The 17,860-nt window shown below is 44.0% G+C and overlaps 2 protein-coding genes across 12 annotated transcripts in view; one reads left to right on the forward strand and one right to left on the reverse strand.

Annotated features, from left to right (window-relative positions):
• Positions 1-7,489: 7,489 nt before the first annotated feature.
• INSM2 (INSM transcriptional repressor 2) lies at positions 7,490-10,909 on the forward strand. Its single transcript, XM_036452067.2, has one exon. The coding sequence runs from the start codon at positions 7,638-7,640 to the stop codon at positions 9,390-9,392; it is 1,755 nt and encodes a 584-aa protein (XP_036307960.2). The 5' UTR covers positions 7,490-7,637; the 3' UTR covers positions 9,393-10,909.
• Positions 10,910-11,435: 526 nt separating this feature from the next.
• RALGAPA1 (Ral GTPase activating protein catalytic subunit alpha 1) overlaps positions 11,436-17,860 on the reverse strand; it is a 224,591-nt gene continuing 218,166 nt past the window's right edge. For 6 of the 11 annotated variants that reach the window (XM_045585379.1, XM_036451938.2, XM_036451956.2 and 3 more), the window contains 2 exons: positions 15,754-15,756; positions 11,436-12,768 (listed from right to left, as the gene is read on the reverse strand). In XM_045585379.1, the coding sequence (XP_045441335.1) occupies positions 12,620-12,768; positions 15,754-15,756 (152 nt within the window). In that variant the 3' untranslated portion in view covers positions 11,436-12,619. Of the gene's footprint in view, positions 12,769-14,574; positions 14,659-14,762; positions 14,828-15,753; positions 15,757-16,930; positions 16,942-17,860 lie in introns of all 11 variants that reach the window. The other 5 variants (XM_036451914.2, XM_036452032.2, XM_036452055.2 and 2 more) reach the window with 4 other exon arrangements.

The following is a 17,860-nucleotide window of genomic DNA, read 5'->3' on the forward strand; positions in this document are numbered from 1 at the left end:
AACTCACGGCAGTAGAAACTCTGGTTATGAGGTGGGGTTTATTTTCCCTGTAGAGGACGGTTTCAGAGGCAGAAGACGGGAATGATCTAAGTGATGGATCAGTTGCCTGAGGTGGGGAAGAAAAGACCTTCCAAAGTACCTGATGGAAGGAAATCCTTTTATTCCTCTCATTTTTCTGCACTAAGATTCCCAAATACCTAGAATCTGGGTTCCTGTGACTTTATCTTTCCTCCCCTGTTCTCAGGCAGAACAGGCTCTAGAATGGTAGGTTGCAGCAATAAAAAACTGTGATTTTTTTTGGATCTTTATACTAGTTCTAGAGGCCTGGTGCACGAAATTCATGCATGTGGAGGGGCCCTGCATCCTCTCCAATCCGGGGCCCCTTGGGGGATGTCCGACTGCCTCTCGCAATACAGGACTGCTGCCTCCTAACTGCTCACCTGCCTGCCTGCCTGATAGCTCCTAAGCCCTCTGCCTGCCTGCCTGATTGCCTCTAACTGCTCCTCTGCTGGCCTGATTGCCCCTAACCATCTCTGCCTTGCCCTGCACCTGGGGCCCAGGATTCCCTCCTCTGGCTGGTTGTAGGCACCTGAGACCAGAGCTTCCCTCCCTCTGGCTGGCCACAGGCACTCAGGACCTGGGCATTGGATGGGCTCAGCTGTAGCTGGTGGGGATTGTGGGCAGGAGGTCTTGCCTGGGCCTCAGCCTCAGGCACCTGGGACTATGGTATAGGCTGCTTGTCGGTCTCCTGGGCTGCAGCCTGGCTGGTCCCCATTCCTCTTTTGTGAGCTCATTTGTGCATGGCTGGTCCCCATTCGTCTCTCCCCAGTGTTGAGTCCTGAGCAGTCCCAGAGACAGGGTGCGAGGGCAGGAGGGCATGATGACCATTTGCATATTAGCTCTTTATTATATAGGATAGCCATACATTCATTTACCCACCTGCTGGGCATTGTTCTAGATACTGGGCATGCGGCTGTACACAAAACAAATGATTAATCTGTCCTCATGGACCTTGCAGCCTGCTGGGGGACAACAGACAATTAACAAACAGATCCATCCATGGTGACAGACAAGTGCTACGAAGAGAAGAAAATCTGAATAAAGGGACAGAAAATGATGAAGGGTAATGGTGGGGATAGGGCTGCTCTTTTGTTAGGGTGGTCATGGAAGAGCTTTCTGACGTAGTATTCTTTGAGAAAAGTCCCCAATGAAGTGAAGGAATAAGTTGTGAGCATATCTGAAGAAAGAACATTCTTGCAGAATAAACAGCCTTGAGATGGCAGTATCCTTGTCATGTTTGAGGAAAATAAGGAGACCAATATGTATGGAACAGACAGGACGTTAAGAATAGCCAGGGCCTGGCCAGTGTGGCTCAGTGGTTGAGCATTAACCTATAAACCAGAAGGTCATGGTTCTATTCTTGGTCAGGACATATGCCTGTAATGCGAGTTTGATCCCTGGTAGGGGCATACAGGAGGCAGCCTATCAATGAGCCTTTTTCATCATTGATATTTTTATCTCTTTTTTCCTATTCAATCATCTCAGAAATCAAAAAAAGAATAGCCAGGAATTTGAATTTTATTCTAAATACTAGAGGCCCAGTGCACGAAATTTGTGCATGGATAGGGTCCCTAGGCTTTGCCGGCTATCAGAGCTGATATGGGGCCTTCCTTCATTTCACGCCGCCCCCTGGTGGTCAGCACACGTCATAGCAATCGGTTGAACTCCCAATCTCCTGTTCGAACTCCTGAGGGGACACTTTGCATATTAGCATTTTATGTATATAGATGGTGGGAAGTCATTTGAAGATTTTGAGCAAAAAATTAAAATGATCAGATTTACATTCTAATAGGATCCATCAGGCTACTGAATGGAGACACACTTGCAGGCAAGAGTAGAAGCAGACAGACCAAGTGGAGCACAGTGGGAGAGGATCTGAAAATCAGATTAAGAAAATGCTTTCAAGGTAAAGTTGGTAAGAATTGGTAATGGCCGGAATGCGGGATGTTTGGCTTGAACCAAAAGTTTCTGGGTTTAGGTTTAGGCCACTAATTGAGTTGAGGTGCCATTTACCAAGATGAGGATTAGGTTTAGGAGAGGAAAGCAAGAGTTGCTTGAGATTTGTGAGCGGGTTTGATCTCCAAGTTACAGGCCTGCAGCAGCTGCCACTGGGTTTAACCTTTCTCAGGGCATATCGAGGTGAGGGAGCGAGAAATAGAATAAATACGGTTCCTTCTGAGTAACCCTTCACCATTCAAATAACTGAGAAGTAGGCCAGTAATCTGAGCTTTTCTTATGCTCATGATGATGCCAGGGCAAGAAATCTCTCTTCAAAATTTTCTGATTACTATTGTCTCAAAAATTTTGACTTTAAATCAATGTAATTTATTCCACAATTAGAGATAGTTTAAAATGCAAATGACGTGAGAGATAATTCACTGTTTATGAATTTTTATCAAAATAGAGTAGATGAAGGTCCTGACAGGGGGAATTCACTGGCAAGAAAAAGAATGTAGATAAAGAAAGATCTCCCTGTTTACCATAATTAATTTTTTTAATTGTTGAAAGTATTACATATGATAAAAAATCAATAAAATATGTAAAATAAATAAATAAATAAATAGATACAAAAAAAAAGGACCAACAATGCTATTAAAATAACTATTACTTCCCTTAAGAGATGCAAAATATTTATGATGTATCCGCAAATTATTGCATGGTCTCTAAGAAGGAAAAGGAGCCAGACAAAATAGCAGAACAAACCCACTGAGTTCCATTAATAAAAAATGCAGTAACAACAACAACAACAACAAAGAAAGTATTACATATGTCCCCCCCAAACCTTCTCCAGCCCTCCCCCCCAACCCCCCCCCCACCCCAGGCTCTCACCATCTAATTGCCCATGCCCATGGTCTGTGCATATACACACAGTTCAAAGTGATACCTCATTGTCGTTTTAATTTGCACCTCCCTGTGTTTGTCATAATTTCCAAGTGGGAAAATGGAGATAGAAGAGTTCATATATTAAGGATCTAGGGTTATACCCAAGTGGAGGGCATCCATCTAAATTCTTTCTCCCCCCTGCCTTTTGGCCCTTAGTCTCTCCTCCACCCCGCCTCCCGATCTGTGGCATGACAGAAGCTTGTCGCCTCTTTTCCAGGCCAGAGAGCAAGCAGGTGCCTGGAGAAGGCTGCTCACCTGTGGATTCCCACCCGATGCTGCTCTGTCGTCTCTCCAGCAGTGTCCCAAGGGAAGGGACACCACATCTACTCCAAAGGCGCCACGGCCGCTTTTACAGGACCTGCTTCTGAGGTGTGCTGACTGCAAAGCATTTAACAGAAGTTTAAAAGAGCTGAAATTCCTACTCACCAGAGGCAACTCCAACATTTTGGCATATTTCCTTCTGGTGTTTTATTCATTTTGTTCTTTCATAACCGAGCTCTTTATTGTGCATGCAACTGTTTTTGCTTAGCATTATGGCATATATACTTGTCCATGTCACTTCGTTTTTATGGCTACGAAATTATCTGTAGAGTAGCTGCACTATGATGTACTCAAGTTATTTTCTGATTTTTTGCAATTAGAAATAACACTGATAAACAGCATTGTGCATAAATCGCTGCCCTTCTTTTGGGTGATTTACTAAAAGAGTAATTGGTGAATTAAAAGGTATTCATGTCTTTTTTTTTCTTATTTGGATATATATGGGGTTTTGTGTGTTTTATTTTGGAGGTTTTTGGGTGTTTTTTTTTTTGTGTGTGTGTGTGGTTTTTTTTTTTTTTTTTTTTTTTTTTTGAGAGAGAGAGAGAGAGACAGTGAAAAGGAAGGAGGGAGAGAGACGTTGGTTGCTTCCCACATACGTGGACCTGGAGCTGGAAGCAAACTCGCCATCCTTAGCTAACCTGCACCCCTTCCATGAGTGGACGCTCTAACCACTCACTGAGCTACAGCCAGGGCGGGTTTACACGTTTTTAAAAGCTCCCAATATATACTGTCAAACTGATTTTCAGAAAGATTATCAAATTATACCGGGGGAGTGGAGGGAGACATTACTGGATTTGTTAGACAATGTGACAGCAATTCTCCTTTTTCTTTAAATAACAAGGAGGAACAGCTGTGTATTATTGCACTAATCATTATATGCTCTCTCTAGTCTAACAGTACTCAGGCAATGGCGGCTGCCAATACAAGTGCTACAGAGTATGGAGAATACAGACGCACGTGTGCAATGGAGCTCAGGAGACCCTCCTGTAATGGAGTTTGGATGCTCACTGGATGTGGGGGGGGTTGAGGGGATGAGGAGCAGAGGTCAGAGAAGGGGAGGGAGTGGGAATGCCGCCAGGAGAGGGGAGTCACGCAGGGGGCAGCGGAGCAGCACCCAGCCGCTCCCTCACACGGGAAGGACTGCAGAGTGAGGGCAGCACGGAAGCAAACCCTTGGCCACCTGATGATGATGATGTCCTTTGGGTTAACCAGAGATGTCGGGGGAAACTTCTGTAATATGGGGGCCAGAAATACAAACAGCTGCTGGCTGGCCTTCTCCTACACAAACCAGTGTTCCTGAAAACAGCGGGAAAGTTTCTCCCTGCACACTGTTCCTGAGCTATCACAGGAGAACACACAGCAACTCTTTGAGGAGTGATGGAATAGATGTGCACGTGGAAGACGGAATGGCTGGATAGATCGCTGGACACATCTGCTGTCCATCTAAGAACTAGCACCGTTCATTCCAAACATTTACTGCATATCAGTTCTGTCAATCACTTCATTAAACATTTCATAACTGCTCTTTTGACTTTTTACGTTTTCATCTTTTTCTTTTTCTTTTCTAGAAACAGACAAACATTCTCAGTTGTTAAAAAGGGACTGAGAGGAAGAGGTCCATATATTGGCATTTCCCTTTTTCTCTCTGGCAGCAGATAAAGCTAAAGATACTTTCCCTCATGCAATTTAAAAACCAAATGTCACCCCTAACTTTAAAACTTTAAATGGATCTCCTTGCCTGTCTTATGCAATAAAATTCAAATTACGTTACCTGCTCTTTTATATTCTTTTTACAATCTGACATATCATGATTTTTTCCTTTCATTCTTTTGTGTATATGAAACATTTTTGTGTGGAAAACATATAACAAAAATGTTCATTTTAACACATTTTAAATGTGCAATCCAGTGGCATTAATTGCATTCACAATGTTGTCCATTAATCATTACTATTGATTAACAAAACTTTATTACTCCAAAACAAATTCTATAATCAGTAAATTCCTATTCCCCCAGAACCTGATAGCCAATAACCTACTTTCTATCTCTATGAATTTGCCTCTTCTAGGTATTTTATATAAGTGAAATCTTATAATATTTGCCCTATTGTGGCTCATTTCACTTAGCATAATTTTTGCAAGATTCATCCATGTTGTATCAGCATTTCATTCTTTTTTATGGCTGGGTAATATTCTGTCATTTGTATATATCCCACCTATTGTTTACACACTTATCTGTGATGGACAATAGTTTGTTTTTCCTCCCATTTTGGGGCTATTCCGAATAACCTACCATGCACATCAGTGTAAAAGGATGTGTTTTAGATGTCGTCAGTTCTTTCGTGCATATACCCAGAAGTGCAAATGCTGGTTTAAGTAGTGATTCAGAATATTAATTTTTATTATAAAATGTCAGGTTTATTTAGTTAATTTTATATGATTTCCTGCTATTTAGTAGAAAATACCACAATGATGGTGTTTTCCAAACTTGGGCCCCAATCTATTAATAAGTTATGAAATAAATTAGTTTGCTATGATCAGCATTTTAAAAAAGGAAATAGAAAAGCAAGAATGCATTGCACTACTTAAGGGCATTCTTTTGTGAATCTTTTATTTCACTCGTGTCTGTGCTGTAAAATCTGTCTTATTGTGAGATGCAATCAGAAAAAAAAATGAGTTGAAGAGTGTGATTTGGAATTAGACAGAACTTAGTGTGAGGAGACTCTTGGGGCTTGCTTTTTTTTTTTTTTTTTTTTTTTTTACCAGTTACCTAACTTCTTTTGTGGCTCAATCCCTTCATCAAAAAAAGGGAAAGTACTAATATATCCTTGTTTTGCCCATGTGTGAAAATATGAGAGATTACTTAGGTAGAGTGCCTGAAATATAGGCAATGATTAACATACATAATTACTCCCAAGTCTGCTTAACAATAATGCTCTCCCGGTAAAAACACTTCATTCCCTAGAAGGAAGACAGTGTGTACTGACGACCAGACACATTGCTCAGGCTGTTTCTGCACTATGGTTTTGTAAGGTGACTCAGACACCTAGCTCTCTCCCCTTCTTATTCTCACATTGTACTTATAACCATCTTATGGATTTGGCACTTTATTATACATCTGCATATGTTTCCTACTTATTTCGCAGTTCGGCTAATGTTACAAACTTTCAAATACCTTCTAGCGTTTAAAACAGGGTGCTGGTTGAAATTCTAGAGAGTTTGGCCTGCAGCACACCTTTTGCAAAGAACCACTTCTACAAGGGGAAGCAGACATAATCCTGATTCCACCGGCATTTCTCACTCCATCTGCTCCGCGCTAACCATGCCAGGGAAGCACCAGGTCATGTTTCTGGGCAGCACAAGTGGCGGGTGTGCACAGAGAATCCACTTTACCGGAGGACAGTGGGAAATTAGATTCTAACCCCCCTCCCCGCCCACTCCCGCGCCCATCGGGCAGGGTGCGTAGATAATCCCCGAGGACCAGGGCCCAGAAGCCTGCGGCTGCTGAGCCCCGGAGCCCGGCGGCACGCACGCTCTCCGCCTGAGAGCCCTTCTCCCAGATGGAGCCTCGCGGCTCCCAGACGCGCGCCGAGCGGATCGATACCGGGCGGCAGACGCCCCCGCCGGCCAGTGTGGGCCCGGCCCGCCGCCCGCCCCGGGGGACTTAACCCACTCCCGGCGCACGCCCCCGGGCCGCCGCCCAGCCCCGCCCCTCCCTCTCCGCTCGCTCCGCAGGGGGAGGGGGCTTTTCCATCTCTCCCACCAGGTCCCAGCAGGTCCCAGCAGGTCCCAGGGCCGGAGCCGCGGCGGGAGGCGCCGGTAGGTGCCCCCAGCGGGGCTCCGGGTACCGTCCCCGGAGGCGGCGGCGGTGGGAAGCTCAGAGCGCGCTCACCCCGGGGTGTGGGGGTTTGGGGGGATGCCTCGGGGTGTGTGTGTGTGTGTGTGTGTGTGTGTGTGTGTGTGTGATGCTTCGGGGTGTGGGGTTTGGGGGGATGCCTCGGGGTGTGTGTGTGTGTGTGGGGGGGGAATGCCTCGGGATATGGGGTTTCGGGGCGGGGGATGCCTCGGGGTGTCGGGTTTGGGGGGATGCCTTGGGGTGTGTGCGCGCGCGTGTGTGTGTGTGTGTGTGTGGGAATGCCTCGGGATATGGGGTTTCGGGGCGGGGGATGCCTCGGGCAGCCCCCAGGCCGGCCGGGGCCAGAGGCGCGCAGGTCCCGGGGAGGCGCTCAGGGGCGCGTTCGCCGCCCGCCGGGACCCCGAGAGCCCGGCTCCGCGGAAGCCCCGCCCCCGAGCCCGCTCCCACTCCTGATTGGCCCGCGCGGCCCCGGCGCCGGCGGAGCCGGGCCTGAGTCTCAGCTATAAAGGCCGCGCAGGCATGCCCGCCGCCACGAAGCTCCCCGCTCAGCCCCGGAGCGCCCCGTTCCTCCCGGCCCCCCGCGCCGCCATGCCGCGGGGCTTCCTGGTGAAGCGAACCAAGCGGACCGGAGGCGCGTACCGGGCGCGCCTGGCCCAGCGGGGGCTCCCCGCGCCAGAGCCCCAGGGGGCGCCGCCCTGCGCCCAGGAGGCTTCCGGGGCTCCCGGGCCGGATGCGGAGCCGGCGGCACCCTCCAGCCGGGAGCCCGGGAAGGGGCTGGAGGAGGCGGCGGCGGCCCGGGAACTGTCGGGTTCGCCTTGCCGGGCATCTGGGGTGAGCCCGGGGGCGGGCGGGCGGGAAGGTACCGCGTGGAGGGCGGATGGCAGGGCGAGCCCCCGGCCCAGCACCAGCCCTGCCAAGCCGGTGGGCGTGGAGCTGCGCCGGGCGTTCCTGGAGCGCTGCCTCCGCTCGCCCGCCTCCGCCGAGTCCTTCCCCGGGGGCGCCGCCGCCGTGGCCGCTTTCTCCTGCGCCCTGGCGCCGGCCGCCGCGCCGACCTCGGGGGAACCGTTCCAGCTGCCGCTCCGGGCGCCGTTCCCGGAGCCCGCGCTGCACCCGGACCCCGCGCCGCTCCCGGCCGCCCTGCACGGCCCGAAGCGTCCCGCCCCCGGCGAACGCGGCCGCGCCAAGGCGCCTCCGGGCTGCGCGCCCGGCCCCGCGGCCGCGGGAGCCAAGAAGCCCAAGGCCATGAGGAAGTTGAGCTTCGCGGACGAAGTGACCACGTCGCCCGTCCTGGGCCTGAAGATCAAGGAGGAGGAGCCCGGGGCCCCGGCCCGCGGCCCGGGGGGCAGCCGCACGCCGCTGGGGGAGTTCATCTGCCAGCTGTGCAAGGAGCAGTACGCGGACCCCTTCGCGCTGGCCCAGCACCGCTGCTCCCGCATCGTGCGCGTGGAGTACCGCTGCCCCGAGTGCGACAAGGTCTTCAGCTGCCCGGCCAACCTCGCCTCCCACCGCCGCTGGCACAAGCCGCGTCCCGCGGTGGCCGCCGCCGCCGCCGCCGCCGCCTCGATGGACCGGAAGCTGCCTCCCCCGGCCTCCCCTGGCCCCGCGGTCGTGGCCGCTTTCCTGGCGGAGGGCAAGGAGAACAGCCGCGCGGAGCAGGCGGGGAATCAGCACCTGCAGCCGAGGGACAGCTCCCGCGTGGAGCCGCGCCCGGACGGCGCCCCGCCGCAGGGCCTCCCGGCGCTGTCCGCCCTCGAGGCGCCGCTGCCTCGGGTCCCCTACGCCGAAGGGGTATTGGGGCGTCGGCTGCCCGGGCCGGGCAGTGCCGCTGGTGTCGGGGGACCCGAGATCTTCGTGTGCCCCTATTGCCACAAAAAGTTCCGCCGCCAAGCCTACCTGCGCAAGCACCTGGGCACTCACGAGGCGGGTGCGGCCCGCGCGCTGGCCCCGGGCTTTGGCTCCGAACGCGGGGTCCCGCTGGCCTTCACCTGCCCGCTGTGCGGGGCGCACTTCCCGTCCGCGGACATCAGGGACAAGCACCGGCTGTGGCACGCGGTCCGGGAGGAGTTGCTTCTGCCAGCTTTGGCCGGCGCTGCCCCGGAAGCCCCGAGCCCGGGAGGGCCGTCCGACGGGAGTGCCCAGCAGATTTTCTCGTGCAAGCACTGCCCGTCCACGTTCTTCAGCTCCCCGGGGCTGACGCGGCACATCAACAAGTGCCACCCCTCCGAGAGTCGGCAGGTGCTGCTGCTGCAGATGCCGCTGCGGCCCGGCTGTTGAGGGCCTGTAGACCGGAGACTGGAGACCGGGTAGTTTGCGAGGTTGGCCCCCCGAGGAAAGATCATGGGAATTTCTGTAGGGCTCTCTTCAACTTGCAAGTTTACCTCATTTCCTTCCTCTATGTTCTCTCCTAGAAGTCTCAGTAGTCAATGTTCTGACATAGGAGCGACAGCAAAATGTAAAATCCCTTTCCAGAGCAGGTTATGGGTATGGATGGCATAAACATTCAAGGCCAACGATTGACAGCTTTAAATCCCTCTTTCCTCATGAAAAAGGACCCCCCCCCCTCACCTTCCAAACTCTGAAGGTCCAATGAATCCCATATGACTTGTAATTCCTATGTTCAGTCGCAGTGAATACGTGCATGTCTCAATGTCTACAGTCATTTCCCCCGCCCTGTTATCGCAGGCACCTATTTAGGTTGTTTCAATAGGGTCAGATATCTTGCACTGTATATTCTGTGAATTAAAAGTTGTGACTGGTGCCAAACTGATGGGGTGGGGGAGATTTAAGACCTGTGTCTGTAGATAGAAAATAGGATATTTGTGCTTTGGGAGATGCGGGGCTCTCCCTGTAAGCTTTCCTTTTCTCAGTGTTAGCCCACTTTTAAGTTAGTGTTTGGAGGTGGGGAGTGAGCTACTTTAAAGGAAGCAGCTGACATATCCCCAAGATGCTCACCTTTAGCTATTTTGTGTGTAGTAAGCAGGAAGAGATACTTTAAACCTTAAAAAAAAAAAAAAAAGCTTTTTGGAAATATAGAACTCATTTTCTGAAGTTTAACTGTTTTAGTAGGGTTTCATCCAAATTGTTTGATGCTCCCGTTGTGAACCTTGCACTGTGTATTATAAATTAAACTATGTTCAGTTAAAGGAAGATGTTAATACCTATAATCCACAGTGGAGCTGAATGGCAAATCATTCCGTATCCAGTATTTTCTTTTCAGCAATCTGTCTTACAATTTTTATGTAAACCATATCTGGTGTACATTCTGTACCCATGTCCTAAGAGCAGAGTTTAGGACATCAGCGGAGAACTGCTTGACAGACCGCCCGTTTGTAAGACGCTCACCACCAAATAAATGTACATAGCCGGTGCTTTGTGTTTCGTGTTTGTCTTACGAATTCCATTAAACACAGCCTATTTTTCAAAGCTACATCTCCTCAAAGCCGGTATCCTATTTTATAATTTTAGTGACCCACTTAGATTACAGCCAGGAGAAACTCTATTTTGTAAATGAATGTAATGGTGAGGAAATGCAATGGAAAAATTTCTTTTAAAGTACTGCTGTGCAGATAGAGCTCCAAAAGGCAAAGAATATGCACTATTCTTTAAGGACACTTTACCTCCCCCAAATATCAACAGAAAATATATTTAAAATTTTAAAGAAATCTAGTTAAGTGTTATTTGAAAATGAAAACAATCATGTTAATTGTGCTAATTAACTATTTCAAGTTGGTATTTTCATTCCATTCTGTTACATATCATCAAACCATTAGCTGTTCATTAAAAAAATTTGAAAGCACTGTAGAAATGTGTAAGCAGTTACTTTGACTTTCCACTTTATAATTCTTCACCTAGGTTGTGGGAAACTGTATTGTTCAATCTTGTTTCAAGGGACATTTGCTTATTGTCTTTCGTAGGAATTTTAGTTTATTTTTTACATTGTTTCATAGGAATTTTTTATTTATAAGAAAGTAAAAACTTAAGTGCACAGGTTTTAGAAACCATAAAGTTTTATTCCTGAATGTATACTATAAGCCAAGTGAACTTAAGAATTCAAAAAAACATGAGGCTGAGATAAATCGATGCTTTAACCAAGTGCACTGGGTAAAGCTTCTGGCCAGCCCTTTTGAAGGAGTAAAATTTTCTGCATTTTTAATGACTGTGGTAGGATCCCTGTGAAATAAGTCAGGGGTGTATCCTGAAAATTCAAGCCAATTTTTTATGATTAAGATAATCTAGATTTATGCTTCACATCACTCCATTAATCATATAGCCCTGATTATTAAATCTGAAAATACATAAAAGACAAAAACACTAATGGACATAAGTGATATTTTTATTATATTACTAAATACTATATATTTTTTTCACTGTTACAAATTTGTAGATACTACATGAAAGATGATACATAATTTATATTTTATAGTTTGTTGTATGATGTATTTACACATGCAGTTAGTACCGATGCCATGCTACATTTCCTTAGGAGATGCCCATTTAAAACAAAATATGAGCAAAATGTGAGCAGCTTATCTACTGTAGGGAAACACTTCTGGAGAGTGGAATGTATACCAACCTGCACTTGCAAGTTCAGTATTAACAATGTTAGATTTAATTTGGACTCCTGGGTCATGTTACTTTTAAAAAAATATACATAATTTAACACATTTATATCAGAAAAGTTTTTTCCTTCTTTCCTTTTTTCCTCCCAAGTTCCCCTCTTTATGGTATTTAGGAAGGAACACAGATACACCAGGATCCACCAGCCAATAATAAAGGGCCACAATCTCAAAAAAAGGGGGGGGGGGCATTTAACAGTGATAACATTTCAAAAGCAAAACATTAGAAAAATATTGAAGCTAAACTTAAATCAAAGTTAGCACAGTGATTTTTCTGGTTATTGGATAAGCCATGGTGTCACCACACAGCCAAGAAACGAGGCATTGCTTTGGGAAGAAAAAGTTAATGCTAAAATTATTTCAGTTAGAATTTGAGATGCTAAAAGGCCATTTATTTTAATGTTTTATTTTCATAACATAAATAATCCATACACGTCTGTATATTAACAGATTTGCAACTTTTGCTATAACTTTACAAATGCTTAAATTTAAAAATTTACATTTGTAAAAAAATTATATATTTACTGAGCCCATAAAGTTGCAATGGGGCATGATAAATAAAATAATGAGAACCAATTCTATTTTGGTTCAAAAGTAATCATGAAATTAAAAGTAAAACTTCTTAGACATAATTATCTAGAAAGGTAAAGGGTATTGAATGCCCCTCTCCCCCAAGGCAGTTTAGAGTGTAGGGGGGAAAAACCAACTGAATAAACAACTCACATCTAAAATATTAAGTTACAAATTATTTAAATCCAGTGTTCTTTTTACAATAAATGTTCAGGAAGGAACATGCATGCTGTGGCAAACATAAGAGCCGGAAGGGTTAACACTATGTTCATGCTGAGGCGGCTACTGCTGATCTCTGCTGGGCTGCTCGTCTCCTTAGGATTTATTGGCTGAGCCAGAGGACCGACGCAGCTTCATGGACATACGGCTTTTGCTAGTTCGAGGAGACATTGGAGAGGCCAGGTCAGCCCCATCTACCTGCGTTGCTGTGGGAGTTTCACTGGGTAGAACCTCTGGGTAGGAGCCTGTGGGGAAAAGCAAGAGCTTTAGTACAGGTCAGGCTATCCAGCCTCTCAGCCCATATAAAACCACCTGTCGCTACTAATCTGTAGCAATGGATCCCAACCTTTAATGAGGTCTTTTGAGAGGGAAGAACGAGCCCAAAACTTGCTTGTTATAACGGTTTACTAATATTTTATTTAAAACCCAATGATCTGGTGGCTCATGCCATCATTTTAGCAAGAAAGTGCCAATCCTTATTTCCAGAGCCAGAATCAAGCAGAGAGCTCCCAGAAAGCAACGGGAAGCGAAATCTTTGGGCCAGAAAGGACAGGGATCCAAAGCAATACTAGCATGCAGGGCGGGCTTAAAGAGCAGGTAAGGACCCATTCCTATCTCTAGGGCAAAGGGTACAACCAAGAAAAGGGCCTTCACTGCCTAAACTTGAAAACAAGCAATCAGTTCCAAAAGGAAGTCAGCACGATGAGACCATTGTATATGCGAGGTATTAAAATATGTTTTCAAGGAGGAGGAAGAGGACAAGAATTCATATTCGAAAGTCAATTAAAAAGACAAGCGGACCCCTCAAAATGTCTCCATTTAAAAGAGATAAGCAATACTTTCTTTTCCTTAATGTAAAGTTTTGCAATTATATTATCCAGTCCTAGGAAACAGGCAACCAGTTTTTTTAGAAGATATAAAAATTTAAAAGCAAAGTTAAGTTCAAATTAGAAAGTTCTTTGTATCATTTATAAAGCAGTTCTTCACTTCTGTATTTTATTTCCATGAATTGATTCTTTAATATACAGCAACTCTACAGAACTTTGCTCATTATAGGCTCTCAAATATTTTCTGAATAAAAAAAAAAATTAAAAATAAAAGCCCAGTTGGGTGTGCATAGGAGGCAGCTGATCAATGTTTTTAACTCTCTCTCTCTCTCCCTTCCTCCATGTAAAAAAATCAATAAAATGTTAAAAATATATATATTTAGCTAAAACCGGTTTGGCTCAGTGGATAGAGCGTCGGCCTGCGGACTGAAGGGTCCCGGGTTCAATTCCGGTCAAGAGCATGTACATTGGTTGCGGGTGCATCCCCAGTAGGGGGTGTGCAAGAGGCAGCTGATCGATGATTCTCTCTCATCGATATTTCTAACTCTCCATCCCTCTCTCTTCCTCTCTGTAAAAAATCAATAAAAATATATTTTAAAAAATACATATATTTAAAAATAAAAAAACCTTCAAAAAAACAAAGGAAATCAGCAAAGATAACAGAACAATAAAATTCAAAAAGTTCTGTATATTTTAAAGCACTTTAATCCAGATTTCTGGGCTCTGTATACATGGAAATTTTCTTTATAGGTGTCACAAACGGACAGATACACACCATATAGGTTGCAGGCTTAAATTTATACATCTTCTTACTCTTTAGGGAAAGCTTTGGCATATTTGTTAGCCAGGTAGCACCTCATTAACACTTTAAGCTTGGATATAATTATACTAGAACTTCCATATAGTAAAACATTTGTGCTTAAATTAATGAATATTTGTAAGGAAACGTAAGACCATTCAATAGGGATACTGGTCCTACTGAGATGCATCCCTTTGATTAAGAATGTGTCTTTGTAGGTCACTTCAAAATGTTTTAAAGGCCAAATGTTCTCATTATACTTATGAACAAACATACATTGTCAGAGAAAAAAATTTTATTACTCATAATCCAGGTCAACTGCCCTGCTTTTCAAAGCAACTTCTTCAATATTATTTTTTTTCTAACTGAAATGAGGTTGGCTTTCAAAATACAAGGAGAAGGAATATATATATATTTCTGTTCACTTTTACTCATCCTGAAGATCTGAACTGGTTCATCCTGGAAAACCTCAGGGAGAATATGAACCCATGGCCCTTTTTAGGAAAGCACTGCAGATGGACGGCAGAAGGAAGGTGAAGAGCAGTGGCTCATGCTTTTCTGGAAATGCATATTATGCCCGCCAATCAGGACAGGCTTTCCCATGGCTATTTACCTTGAGATGGCCAATGTTTTCTAGCGGAGGTTTTGGGAGGAAGAGAACTATCACTGCATTTCTTTCTTTGTTGTAAATGAAGAAATGGAGTAGCGAGCAGAAGTGAGAAAACAAAAGAGAAGATAGATAACAGACATGAGAGACACTGCAGAATTTTACAGGTGTTAACCAAGGAGCAGAGAAGGGAGTAACCAAGTTTTTAATATGAAACACAACTGGTCATGCAATGTGTTAGAGTGATGATGTATCACATGAATGCTTTGTAAATTCAAATGTTATACTTACCAACTAACAAAACAAGTTCAAATAGGAAAAAAGGAAAGAAAAAAATTTTCTGTGAGAGATGCTATAAACATCTATCTTTCAAAGTGTTCACTGTACTGGGGGTATGTTATCCTGATCACTCAGCATAGAATCCTTAGAGCTATACTTACTGCCCCACATGTTAGCTATAGCTGCTGCATTGATTAAGTTAAAATGAAATATAGAAATTTGGCTTCTCAGTGAACTTGCCACATGTTAAGTATTCAGCAGCCACACATGGTTAGTGGCAAGCATACTTGACAGTGCATTCAGAATATTTTCATCATCACAGAAAGTTTTATTGGAGAACACCGCTTTAGGAGTATGCCAAATTCAAAGAATATTTTCCTCAAAAGGAGGAATTCCCATGTCTCCCTTACAGCCGGTAGCATGAAATTTCCCCTTCAGTAAACCGAGTCAAACTGCTTCTTACTGTGCGTAGACTATAGCTATGAGTACCTCTTCACATTTTAGCCAACAGTTATGGTATATACTCAGCATACTCAAACTCTACAAATAATTTAGGATAGACAGATCTCAACTTTATTTATTTTTATTAAAAGCATTTTTATTTATTAGAGAGAAACCAATTTGTTGTTCCACTTACTTACGCATTCATTGGTTGAATTTGTATATTCCCTAACCAGAGAATGAAACTGCAACTGGCATTCTGGGACAATGTTTTAACCAACTGAGCTCCCTAGCCGGGGCTAGACCTCAGTGTTAGATGTAAAGAATTCAGCGATTTCATTTCACATCCTATTCTGCCTAAGTACTGATTTATATCACCTGAGTCATAAAGAATGTTAATTTATTTCTATTATTAATATATCCTCAAGTATAAAGTTTAAAAAGTATCTATGGACTCCTACATTTATGCATACTGTATCTGTTACTAACACTGGTACAGTACTCACACAGACTGTGTCTATATCTTAAAGATATAATAAATTGACTCACATATTGTGCATAGATTACAATAAACTATTATTTCAAATACATGTAACATGATGAATATGACTGTCTGGATCTATACAGATTATATATAGGAACTTAATGACTAATTTATTGTGGCTTTGTTTGTACTGCTTACTAATAGGCATGACCAGTTTAAACTGCTAAAGTTATAGGGTAAACATAGCCTTTAAAAATATTGTGACTTTGAAAGAATTCCAATTAATATCTACTAAAGTAAGAGGCAATGTGATCTGTTAGAAAGCATGGGCATGGGTATTGTTAAAGGCCAAATGTCATGTTATTAGCTTTTGGATCTTGGGCAAACTAACACCAGACAGCTTTCTTATTTGTAAAATGGAGACAATACTAGTTATTTTGCCAAGTTGTGAGAGATTAATGACAACATATGCAAAGATGCTGGCATAGAGCAGGTATCCAATAAGTGTGGCCCTATAATAAGATTATTAAACACATAAGAGTAAAATTAATAGACTTTAAATCAGAACAGGTGAGGATTAGAAAAGAAGAAATAGAAATTAGAAATATTTTTGAAGAAAATGACCACTTATAAAATATAATTGGTGAAATGTGGAGAACACAGCATATCAGAAAGTTTAGTTTTGGGGAAATTAAATAATTTATCTACTCTTATGCTAATATTTCTATACTATATAACCTTATATTAAAGGACGCAGATTACCTAAATAATCTTACGGCATTAATTTGTTAAAGGAGGTGATAAGTGATTAGCATGTATTTACCACTGAAAGTCATAAAGGAAATAACACACTTAAAAAAAAATGGCACAGAAATATAGGTAAAGTGGTTTCATTTTAAGATATTTAAGAATTACCATTATTACAACTTAGAACATAATAGTTTAAGCTTGTCATATTTTATCTCCTTACAATTGGGAAAACTGGGTTTAAGATATATATATATATTTTTTTGAGATCATGCAGATAATAAACAGCAGAACTAGGGTTTAACCCAGATCAGTCTGATTCCAAAGTCCATACTTCTCCATGGCAACCTTAAAACTATTTTTAAAAAAGAAGACGGTCTTTCAATGAGTGGTAAGGCAGAGCCTTAAAAATAAAAATATTTTATAATTTCTAATTTGTAATGTGAATTGGGCATTTCTCTCTTGACACGTGATTGGGCATTTTCTCTCTTTCCTCTTTATTTCAACAACAAGAAGGGGTTGAAAATATTTACATAATATGGGTAATTATAATAGTTAGGATCATAGACTCTAAAGTCATAGTCTGGCTTTAACAAGTACCAGGTGATTCTGGATAAGCAAAAAGAAAAATTTTGTAAGCAAACTAAAAAAAGAAAACCTCATAGAATTGCCATAAAGATTAAATGAGAGAATGCATGTATACTACTTAACACAGCCATTGCTCAATTATTATTTTACTATTATCATTACAAAATTTTTACATTTTACTATTATCATTACAAAAATAAATCATTACTTTGAATGAATGTTCTAAGTGGAAATTGAACATAGTAATTACTGTCACAAAAGGTTAATGGCTAAGAGACAACCAAGATGGAGGCATAGGTAAACACCTGTACTTGCTGCCTCTCACAACCACATCAAAACTCCAACTAAAAGACAAAACAAATATCATCCAGAACCAAGGGAAGCCTGGTGGAGTGGAAGTTCTACAACTAGAAGGAAAGAAACTGAGAGGAGGTGCAGAGGCGCAAAAGTGCAGAAGTACAGTGAAATGGGCTGGCAACTGAGTACACTGTTGTTTATTTTCAATCGGGAGGAAGATTCAAGCTCTGAGCTCCAGTTCTGGGCCAGACTCTGGGACCCAGACTAA

This window comes from Pipistrellus kuhlii, unplaced genomic scaffold, assembly GCF_014108245.1.
Source record: "Pipistrellus kuhlii isolate mPipKuh1 unplaced genomic scaffold, mPipKuh1.p scaffold_m20_p_1, whole genome shotgun sequence".
Lineage (NCBI taxonomy): Eukaryota > Metazoa > Chordata > Mammalia > Chiroptera > Vespertilionidae > Pipistrellus > Pipistrellus kuhlii.

Coding starts and splice junctions, on each gene's coding strand:
- INSM2 (XM_036452067.2), top strand. CDS start 7,638: ATGCCCGCCGCCACGAAGCTCCCCGCTCAGCCCCGGAGCGCCCCGTTC.